We start from the raw sequence: 11,126 nt of genomic DNA, 5'->3' as shown, positions 1-11,126 counted from the left end.
TCGGTGCTTTTATTTTTTCGGTAAAACATGTTGTCTTGATATCTACAAGGCCAGGCAACTACAATACCCTTTCTATAACAGAAGTTGTACTATATATTTGTTTCCTTTCTAATTAGTGGTCACTCTTATTAAAAATAAATATTACTTAATACTTATTATTTTATAAAATTTATATATAATTAGTTATTTATTTGTATTTTTATTTTTAATAATAAATATAAAAAAAATACTAATATAATATAAAAAAGAAAAGCACTAAATAAAGATAGTAATAAATCAAAGTAATTTAGTTAAAATTACTTTTTAGTTAATATTTTTGTAAAGATTACAACAATAACATACTCAGTATATTTCTATAAAGTGGGATCTGATTTTTTTTTTTTTTTTAAATTGTATAACTTAAAAAGGTGATAAGTAAGTAGAGCTGATGAAAGTATTTTTTTTTTTCAAAGGAAATCAGTCAAGTCTGTCAAGTTTAAGGTTTAAGGAGAAATCAAATAAAATTGAATTTTATTATATTGTATGCAAATCTCACTTCACATTTTTACTCGTAAAACAATATTTTATGACTTGAGTATGAAATTTGTTGGTCACGCGACAATATTTTTTATTGTCCATTTCAATTAATTAGAGCTTTATATAACTTATTTATATTGACCTGAAAGTTATGAGAATTATGAGATTTCATGTTTATTTTTTAAAGATACAAAAATATTAGATAATTTTCCCCTTCTGTTCTAAAATTTTGATGAACGAAATTATTTGATACAGTGGTAACATATATCCTCGAAAATAATAAGTAAAATGAGATTTTGGGAGAGAAACAAGCAAAGCAAAATCTAGAATTGTTGATGGAAAGGACAAGAAAAAAGAGAGAGAACGGAAGAGGAAGAGGAAGAGGTACGCCACAAGAAGTGGGACCCGCATATCTATTCCAACCAATGGGATAATGATCTCTAATATCCAAAACAAACAAATAAATACACCCTTCACTATTAATCTCCTCTCGCGTTATTTTCATTTCCTCCTATCAATTATATTATCAACAATAAGAAAAATACAAAAAAAAAAAAAAAGAATTATAATAGTAGTATTAAATAAAAATTACCATTTCTGTTGCAACAAACTAACCAATTCTTCTTCTTCTTCATCTTCTTCATCTTCCACCACCACTGCAATGCCAGTCACCTTATATTATTTTCGCTTTGCTCCTCGGCTCCTCGTGTCTGCGCAGATTTAGGTATGTTAGTTTGCACTGATGATCACTTTTAACATTTTCATGTCACTCCTCTTCATGAGATTGCTCTCTCATTTCTCAAATCTGTTCTACAATCTGTTCCCCTCGTAAAGTTCGCCTTGTATACAAATTTATTAATTACCTCGTTATGATCGCCTCATATTTAGTGTTCATGTTTTAAGCTTTGTTGCAACTTAAAAGAGCTCACACTAGTGAAAATAATTTTATATAGTAGTAGCACCCAAAGTGTGGCCTAGTGGATTAGAAAATCATGAGGTCTTGTGTTCAAATTTCAGTAGAGTTCTCGGTATGTGTGTTGGTGGGAGGTATCAGATACTTCTAGAATTAATCGAGTTGCGCACAAGGAGGTTGGGGCATTGGGCACCACCACCGATAATAATAATACTAGTAATATATAGAGCTTAATTCCACAAGTGGAGTCTGAGGAGGTAGGATGTACGCTGATCTTACTCCTATGTTTGTGGAGTAGAGAGATTGCTTTCGATAAGACCTTGGCTCAAAAGAAGTGTAACCAAACTAGGATTGAAAAGAAAATAAAATTGCAAATCAAATGAAGGGCGACATGTAGTAGTGAAGCAAATGAAGCTAGCCCGAACACCACGCTTATAAAAGATTTGCTAGTATAGATGAGAATTCAGATTGCAACTTAGCAACTTCGGTTAATATATTTACTTTCACACATCGTGAAGTATCAGGATTGAAATTTCATTTTACAATTTAATTGAGGCTTTTAATTTCCCTTCCTGATAAAGTAGCTCACTGAAACTAACATTATAAATCACTGCTTGCAAATTAAAAAGACCAAAAAAAATAGAACTTTTTGAAAGTTCAGAAAACGTGGATTTGTTGTTTGTCCAAATTTCTGCTTACTTTCCTTTTGTTTGTTGAACTAAACTCTCTCTACTGGTATTACTTTTTACAGATTTTTTCTTTGTGGGACTACCTGCAGAAAGTGATTACTCAACACAGCAACTTGGTCACTACTTGATATTGTTGTAATTCAATCTTCCTTGTTAGACGGCGTGTGATGGTCTTGGATTTTTAGAGGATAGCCTCATGATGGCAACAACAGCAGTAATTGGACTTAGTGCAGGAAAAAGACTCCTAAGCTCTTCGTTCTATTATTCTGATCTTAATGAAAAGCTATCTTGTAGCAGCGATCATAGTTTGCCCTGCAATCAGGCACCTCCTGTTAAAAATGTGATCACTGCGAAGAAGTCATCCGATTATAGCCCCAGCTGTGCATCCAGTCGAAACCTACAATGTCCCAAGGCTCTTCAAGAGCATGTGGACATAGCATCTGACTCTTCTGATGTGCAGTCCTGGTTTGAAAAGTTCGAACAACTGCAAAATGAAAGCGATAATGAGGACCTTTCAATGGAGGTTCTCCTCTTGCTGCAGAAGTCTATGCTTGAAAAGCAATGGAATCTGTCTGCTGAAGGGACATTGACTGCTACTCCAGAACATGAAAAGAACTGTGAGGAGATTCATATTACTTGTTCCGGGACATCTGCTAGGCGGAGGAGAATGGATTCTCGACAAAGAGTTCTTGGTCGAAAAAGTTCAGCTACACCTACCAGTGCAACCAAGACCCCGAGATCAATTATTGGTTCAGAGCTACTTCAAAGTCGTTTAAAAGGTTATGTTAAGGGTGTAGTAAGTGAAGAGCTGCTCACACACACTGAAGTGCTTCAACTATCCAAAAAGATTCAAGTTGGTCTTCATGTGGAAGAGCAAAAATCAAGGTAACTAACTTCACAGCCCTTCTTTTTTTGGTTTTCCATCCAGTGTCCGTATCCGCGTTGGAGCCCTGACTATCCGGTTTCGCGCATGGTAGGTCCCATTTGGGGGTAGCACTCCCTACCAAGGATTTTTCCATACCCCGGGGCTCGAACCCAAGACCTCTAGTTAAGGAAAGAGCAACCCCATCCACTACACTACATCCTTTGGTGGTAACTTCACAAGCCTAATCCACCTTCACCTTTCCTCTTCTCTCAGGTGTAAACCAGAGATTAATAGTTGATCATATCACCTCTTTTGACACCAACAGAATTTAGTGCATAAGAACATAATGAACTAAAAGAAAACTGTCTGCACCGATCCCACTATATAACTTTTTGTCCAAGCAAAACATATACATGAAACTAATCTTAATAATTAATCAAGTAAAAAACAGTCAATTTCAGATTGTCCGACTACTTGTGTGATTCTATAAACTTATTTATCTCCAAACGGGATGATCTTCTCACACATCGATGTTAGACTGTTAACACCTATTAATAAATCATGTGAGGAGGAAGATAGGACGTAGGAGTCGGAAGGATACTGAGCTGTGATTGTAAAATTTGTTTTCTTTGTGATGCTATTTCTTGAAGCAGCTCATGATGTCTTACTCTTTTTCTATGAAACCATGGAAAACTTTAGGCTGAAGGAAAGACTGGGATGTGGGCCTTCTGATGATCAACTTGCTATTTCCTTGAAAATGTCCCGAACTGATCTACAATCTACATTGATTGAGTGTTCCTTGGCAAGAGAAAGGCTTGCAATGAGCAATGTTCGTCTTGTCATGAAAATTGCGCAAAGATATGATAACATGGGTGCTGAAATGGCTGATCTCGTTCAGGTGACTGAAATGCTGTGCAAAAGTTCGATACGCAAATTTCTTGCACTTGTACATTGATGAATATAGTTCAACATCAAAATTTGCACCTCTGAATGAAAATTATTTCATTTTCATACAGGGTGGGCTTATTGGGCTGCTTCGTGGGATAGAGAAATTTGATCCCTCTAAAGGATACAAAATCTCAACTTACGTTTATTGGTGGATTCGCCAGGTAGGTTCATTGTTTGTATAGAATCTCATCCGGCAAAGTAAGATAACAGATTTCAATCAAAAAATTATTTCTCATGCTTCCTTATTTCTAGTTTCTCCAAAACAATTAAGTTCATCTTTCCTTCTTTTTTTTTGGCAAGAACTATCATGCCACCTTCCATTCATCGAGGTCTTTTATATGGTCACGAATTTGTAGTAGTGTCAGGACCTTCCGTAACTTTTTCGCCCCATGCTCAGGGTGTCTCCAGATCCCTTGTTGAGAATTCAAGAACCTTAAGATTGCCAACACATCTGCATGAAAGACTCGGTCTAATCCGGAATGCAAAGATGAGGCTTGAAGAGAATGGAATAACTCCATCTGTAAATGTAAGTTCCGTCAAATTTTTCATGTCACGTAAGAGGTCGATTTTGAGATATTACATGGTTTTCTTCTTACTGGCTTGTGTTCCAATTGATCACCAGAATATAGCTGCACGCCTAAATATGTCCCAGAAGAAAGTCAGGAATGCAACTGAGGTAACAAAAAGTTTCGTCGCTTATACTTGTCCCACTCGTTTTTTCCGAAAATGTTTCTTAAACATTCCTTTTTACAGGCAAGCAGCAGGGTGTATTCACTTGACAGAGAAGCATTTCCCTCTTTAAATGGTCTTCCCGGAGAAACTATCCATAGTGTAAGTCCGAGCTCCAAATGTTCACCTAATGTACTTAACCTTGGGGTTGACAACTTTTCTGGATCTTACCAAATAATTCAAGCACCGTCTTGCAACTCACAAATGCACATTGACAGTCTGTTTGATATTTAGGTATTGGCTAGTAGAAATTTAGATTCAATTCTAATAAATTTGTGACAGAGGATAGAATCAAAAGTTACTCATTTTTGGGGGAGAGATACAATCTTAGTAAAAAGGAGTTAACTGGTGCATGTCTTCCCATTATGTTGACTCAAATAAAGGTGAACTGGTAACTGTATGATACTATCCTGGTACTAGGGATTTGAACTCAAGAGCCTGAGGTCCTTAAGACCGCGTCTATTCTTTTTATCAGTCAGCACGTCATTAATGGCCATTGTTTCATGATCTCAAATCTTTATTTATTTATCTTTTCTGCAGTACATTGCGGATAACCACCTGGAGAACAACCCATGGCATGGTGTTGATGTATGGGCACTCAAGGTAATTTAGTGAAGCATAGCTTTCACAAATGAAATGGTTAACATATAAATGTCTTCTCTGATGTTTTAAGTTTTACAGGATGAAGTAAACAACCTTATTTCATCAACTCTTAGGGAACGGGAAAGAGAGATTATTCGACTGTACTATGGTCTGGACAATGAATGTCTCACGTGGGAGGATATCAGTAAAAGGTAAGAGTCAAATAACCATGGTTGTAAACTTGCAATCAAATATTACTTGTCCCATCCAAAATGCATGGTTCTTGATAAACGCTTTTATTTAAGTACATTATATCATGTTTACCTTAGGCTCTTTTTGGATATTTAGAAGCCTAAACTGTGATCTCTAAGAAGCCAAAATGAAATAGTATTGCACATGAAGCACATCAGGTATTCAGGTGTCCACAATCGCCATTTGATCATTACAAATAATCAAGTACCTATTGGAATGTAAAAAAAAATTACACAGATTGATCAAGCTTGAGGATGGGCATATACTAAAAAACATGGAAGTTTGCACAAGCATCTACCCACACTCCACACTTGTACTGAAATTCCCCGTGCCAAAGTTCCTCACTATATGGAAATTCATGTTTTGTTCTTTTACAAACACAGTGCTTACACGTCAAAGAGTTGTTCTAAATGCTGTACTTCTTTGTTTAACAGGATAGGCTTGTCCAGAGAGAGGGTCAGGCAGGTGGGGTTAGTTGCACTTGAGAAACTAAAACATGCTGCAAGGAAAAGGCGTCTGGACGCAATGTTGATCAAACAGTAATTTGGAGCGTTTGCAGCGACTGTAATACGACTTGACTGTACATATAATGTGAGAACCTTGCATCTCCGACTTATTTTTCTGATGAGGAGAACATACAGATAAAGACCCCTATACATTCTTGACCACCCGTCAACACCCCTCTCCCCGAAACCAACCCCCAAACTTGTATTTAAAGAGACAGAAAGATGTAGCGGACATTTTTGTGTACTATATATATTTAGAATGCCGTACGTGCAAAGAGCAAAGAGAAGATTGTTTGCTGAGATAGGAGATAATTACAAATGTTGTACTTGTAGATATATTCTACATTTTGTTTGTGTTTCCACTTGACGTGATGCTAATTGTTTATCTCTGGTAAGAGAACATATACTTTTCGTACTTGCTACAGTACTACCATCTAATGTCAAGAACTCTGAATTTCAAATTGTTTTCTACTATTGCATTTATGTTCTTCTTTTTTAAAATACCGGCGGTATTTGGAACGGTTACGAAAAATTCAAGGAGAGATGTCATTGTGTATGTTATTTGTGAATGACATAATTCTTATTTACAAGATCCGGTTGGAGTTAACGCTAAGTTAGAGGTTTGAAAATAGAGCCTCAAGTCTCAGAGGTTTAGGTTGAGTAGGGCCAAGACAAAATGTTTGTAGTGCAAGTTTAGTGACGAAGCGCCTGAGGCTTGCGTGGAAGTGACGTTCAAGCCATCCAAAAGAGAAATTTTCAAGTATCTTGACGATGATGTCAGACATTTGTATTCCTGAGTATTATGTTTTAAAGAAGTTGTCACCAAACTTAAAAGGCAAGTTCTATAAAATGTTGGTTAGATCAACTTGTTGCATGGGGCAAAATGTTAGTCACTCAAAAACACTCACATTCGGAAGATGAAAGTTGCAAAAAGGAGGATGTTGTGGTGACACAGAGAAATACTTGGAACGATAGAATTAGAAGTGAAGATACTTAAGATAAGGTAGGAAGTGACCTTAATGGAAGCACAAGATGTGGGAAGCGAAACTGAGATGGTTTGGGCATATGAAGAGGAGATGCACGGATGCCTCAACACGGAGGTGTAAAAGATTGGCTATGAATGTTTTTTGGCGAGGTAGAGGTAGGCCGAAGAAGTATTAAGGAGAGGTGATTAGATATGAAGTGACCTTAGATAAGAAGTTGCAAAGAACATAGATTAGGATCGAAGGTCAGCAGGTAGGAGAGTGTTGTCTCACGTTCAAAATAGTAGCCATTGCATTTCTCCAGTAGTTTCTTGTTCGTTGATTTCTGTTACTATCTATTGTCTTTTACACTTCGATTATCGCATTTTTTTTGTGTAATTATTATTCCTTTTTCTAGAATGTTGTCATGCTTTTTGTAGTATTTTGCCATGATCCCTTCACTTCAGTTGTTTCTTTCTCAATCTGTTTTGATATGTTTTTACTTGAACCAAGGATCTATTAGAAACAACATCTCTACCTTTCTCCATACATCTTACTCTTTCCATACTTCAATTATGAGATTACACTAGATTTATTTTTGAATTACATATGTCCATTAAATCTTAGATACTAAAAGTATCACGTAAATCTTCTAGTCTCTCCTGAAACTTGAACCAAGTTTCACATGGCCAATTAATACTTGAAGCCACTGTGTTCTTATATTCGTATAATGTATTCCAAGACAAATGAAAGTTTCACTAGCATTAGAAAAAAATCATATGGTTACGAGTCTTCAAAAAGAATATTGTACATACCATAGTAATAACCAAATTCTCAATAACCTCAACCTACAACCGATACACAAAACTGCATCTCGCAGGAGTTGTATTTGAAAACGAGGCTAGTTGTAGCAAAACCCACAAGCCAATTGAGTTACTAAATAACGAATGCTAATACAAGACACAATGCTAAATTTTGACTAGTACTAACCAAAAACCTAAACTATGAGGTATTCATGTGTGGTAACTCTATATGTATTATAAAGTGAATTTCCTCCCAAAGTTTCGAAGGAGGATCCTCCTGGAACGATAATTATAGCTGTAAGAGGTTGAAGAAAGCCGAGGGGGAGCTAAGCTTGACCTACTGCTGAGCTGAATTGACCATCACTCGCTGCTGCAGCTGATCAACCTTCTTTTGCTTTGGTTTTAGGCTTGATTCCATCAGGTATGCACGATGACCAATGAACCGGCAACAGGGTACATACTGCCTGTATTAACAGGGCGTGTGGTAGGCCTGAGAAATCATTCCCCGTCACCTGGAAAAACGATGACAGGGCGACACCAAGACAACCACTTATAATTAGAGCGAGAGCTAATGCAGACATGAGAAATGCCATGACAGATCCTTCACATCCCGGTGGACAGAGCTGTGCCATAACAACAGTGAAGGGTAAGATCTTAAAGAAGTAGAGAACCTCCAGTAATCCGGAGAAGAGCACCACATACAATGAGTCAGGGATACCAAACATCCTGTATACCCCTTTCACGAATAAGAAATCCGAAAACATGAAAACAGCCATCGTAGCCTGAATTGCTGAGATTAGCTTCCTAGGAGACATTGATTTGAGGTTCTTATTGTAGATAACACCCCACAAAAGCATTGCAGCCTGCCCAAATACTTTAGATATACCCAACACTGACGATTCAATACCTAAATGTTGCGTCTGGTAATAGAACATCGTCCCTGTTAGTGCTGGAATCATTGCATAAGAAGCTGCAAACCAGATAATTGAATAATATATCTCTGGTTTCTGCAATGCAGCTAGAAGCTCCGAAAGTTGTTTTTTGATCCCTCGATTTGATGGGCTCTTGGGAAGGTCTAAGGAGTTCTCATGAATAAATATTGTAACCAAAAATTGAATACTTAAGAGAATGCCAAACATAAGGAACATCACTTGAGGGGAAAAACGATCAATGGCAATACCGCCTGCAAGGTTACCAAGCACTCCACCGACAGAAGAGGCAATCCAAACAAATGACTGGAGCTGGCCTGATGAAGAATTTTGACGATTTTTGGATGATGAACTAGGTGGTTTTCCCAACTCCGCAACCATGGCATCATTGGCAACCTCAACTACCGAAGCACCCAAGTTCCCAAGCAGGAGATATAGAGTGATTGTAAAAAATGAAATATTTGAGGGGGAGAGGAATATAGCAATCCAAGACACCGCCTGCAAAAATGCTGCAACAAATTATAACGAAGTGAGCCCAAATGCATATTAATTGGTATGCCAACAATGAACTACAATAAAAATGCAAAATGACTTATTTCTGGAAACATTATTTTCCAGTCAACCTCCATACACAATGGAGAAATAATAAAGAAGCTCGCGTATTCTTTACCTTCTCCTCTTACTATATGATTACTGCATAAAATTCTTGATAATTAACTAACTTATTAATCAAACATATTATCAGTTCCCAACCTTTGAAGCAAAAGAAGGAATTTTGCAATTTCATATTCACTAAAAATGCACGAAAATCCCGCGTTTACATAGGGTTCGGAAAGGGCAGTACCTTCGGAAGGCAGCCTACCCTAACATGAGGATGAGTAGTTGATTCCACGGCTCGATCCGTGGGCTAAAACATCTAATTTCTGGTGGATCAAGAAAAGTCTAGAAAGCATATACAACCTATATAATAGCATATAACTTGGCAAAACTTCATATTTCTTAAAGACGCCAAAAACTACAAATACAAGTATAACATGAAAGTGGGGCTATAGATACAAATTCATTTCCATGATCAATTTGATATTTTGAACAAAGGGAAACATAAGACTACACAAAAACACACTGCTCATGTCACAAGAAAGTCGTCACTAACAGTAACGCGCTATGAAACAGAAGGAAACAAAGCTAATATTGCGAACAATGGAAACATAAGACAATAAAAACATACAATTAATTACTTGGTGATTACCTTTTAATAAACAATTACTACTTTTAAACATACTCTTTGTTTATTACTACCATTTATACCAACTGCACTATGTATTAAAAGTGAATTACGCATGCAATACAGATGTATTATAATGTTTAATCTTGGGAAAAAAAATTCTATTCCTACATACGGTAAATACTTTCTAAATATAGCATATCTATGTAATTTTCCCAATAACAAGGCTGCTTTTGTGAACAATGGAAACATAAGACTACACAAAAACACTCTGCACATGTCACTAGCAAGTTGTCACCAACAATAAACCAATCAAAGAGCACAAAACAGGGCTAATTAAGTAAAACAAGCAATAGTAGCGCATATGCACCTCCAAAGGCAATATAAGGAACACGATGCTGACCAAAAATGTAAAAAGAATCAGACAAAATTCCATAAAAGGGCTTAGCCACCATAGGGAGATTAGCAGAACTCTGCAGGATCTGTAATGTAGAAGGATCAACCTTAAGCCCATCTTTTAAAAAAAAATTAACAGCCATCCAAGGGAAACACCTGAATCCTTGCACCAAGAACCCTAACCCTAACAACAACTTCCTCATCCCATCACTACCCTCATTACCACCCCCTTTTCTTCTCCCTCTTTGCCTCATAGTCTCAGATGACACCATAACTAACTTAAGAGATCTTCTTGATTTGATGATGATGATGATGTATATGTAGTGTGTCTGAATCTTTTGATTGTGTAGTACAATTAAGGTATCAAGAACCTTAAAAGCTGCTACCTATGACAGCAATTTTTTGGAGGAATCAAAGAGGGTATGATTCCAAGATTCGTGTGTGCGATCCAAGAGTGGGAGAAAGCAAAAAAGAGAACTTTTTTGGGAAGCGTGAATAAGGGTGGCAAGTGGCAACTGGTAAGATTTCCCAAACATTCTGGATACAACAACGTGGCCAGTTTTCACATACACGAACATTTGTACTTTATTGTCCTTCCAATTTTACTTCTCCCTTTTCATTTTACCTTAAATAAACTTATGATAAAAACGAATGGTTCATTTTACTTATTCATTCTAATGAATTTAATAAGAGTTTTTAATTTTTTATATTAAATAATAATAATAGTGAAATTTAGAGTTTCCAAACATAAATTTTACAAGTAAAATTTTTACTACAACTATCTAAATTATATCTTTTTACATTTCTATTT

At 36.4% G+C, this 11,126-nt stretch overlaps 2 protein-coding genes across 3 annotated transcripts; one reads left to right on the top strand and one right to left on the bottom strand.

Moving 5' to 3' along the window:
* The first annotated feature begins 1,013 nt into the window (after positions 1-1,013).
* Positions 1,014-6,413, top strand: LOC107862903 (RNA polymerase sigma factor sigA). The gene is made up of 10 exons (XM_016708613.2): positions 1,014-1,240; positions 2,181-3,003; positions 3,683-3,881; positions 4,000-4,092; positions 4,329-4,457; positions 4,554-4,607; positions 4,685-4,762; positions 5,201-5,263; positions 5,342-5,454; positions 5,929-6,413. Exons 2-10 carry the CDS (start codon positions 2,315-2,317, stop codon positions 6,035-6,037), a joined length of 1,527 nt encoding a protein of 508 aa, XP_016564099.1. The 5' UTR covers positions 1,014-1,240; positions 2,181-2,314; the 3' UTR covers positions 6,038-6,413.
* Positions 6,414-7,729: 1,316 nt separating this feature from the next.
* LOC107862904 (probable folate-biopterin transporter 7) lies at positions 7,730-10,909 on the bottom strand. 2 transcript variants are annotated; one of them, XM_016708614.2, is made up of 2 exons: positions 10,290-10,909; positions 7,730-9,203 (listed from the first exon to the last, which is right to left on the bottom strand). In XM_016708614.2, the coding sequence occupies exons 1-2, from the start codon at positions 10,585-10,587 to the stop codon at positions 8,146-8,148; spliced, it is 1,356 nt and encodes a 451-aa protein (XP_016564100.1). In that variant the 5' UTR covers positions 10,588-10,909; the 3' UTR covers positions 7,730-8,145. The 2 variants fall into 2 exon arrangements, with proteins under 2 accessions (XP_016564100.1, XP_016564101.1); XM_016708615.2 differs by having other exon boundaries at positions 10,323-10,897.
* Positions 10,910-11,126: the final 217 nt, after the last annotated feature.

The sequence above is a fragment of the Capsicum annuum genome, chromosome 3 (assembly GCF_002878395.1).
Source record: "Capsicum annuum cultivar UCD-10X-F1 chromosome 3, UCD10Xv1.1, whole genome shotgun sequence".
In the NCBI taxonomy this organism is placed as follows: domain Eukaryota; kingdom Viridiplantae; phylum Streptophyta; class Magnoliopsida; order Solanales; family Solanaceae; genus Capsicum; species Capsicum annuum.
Note: the sequence above shows the minus strand (reverse complement) of the source record. Positions and strands in the feature narration are given on the sequence as shown.

What these genes read in the sequence shown, in the direction of transcription:
- LOC107862903 (XM_016708613.2), top strand. Translation starts at nt 2,315, where the DNA reads ATGATGGCAACAACAGCAGTAATTGGACTTAGTGCAGGAAAAAGACTC. An exon ending in CCGGAGAAACTATCCATAGT is followed by an intron (nt 4,763 to 5,200) that starts GTAAGTCCGAGC and finishes TCTTTTCTGCAG; the next exon opens with TACATTGCGGATAACCACCT. An exon ending in TTGATGTATGGGCACTCAAG is followed by an intron (nt 5,264 to 5,341) that starts GTAATTTAGTGA and finishes TAAGTTTTACAG; the next exon opens with GATGAAGTAAACAACCTTAT.
- LOC107862904 (XM_016708614.2), bottom strand. Translation starts at nt 10,587, where the DNA reads ATGGTGTCATCTGAGACTATGAGGCAAAGAGGGAGAAGAAAAGGGGGT. An exon ending in TCCTTATATTGCCTTTGGAG is followed by an intron (nt 9,204 to 10,289) that starts GTGCATATGCGC and finishes AATTTGTTGCAG; the next exon opens with CATTTTTGCAGGCGGTGTCT.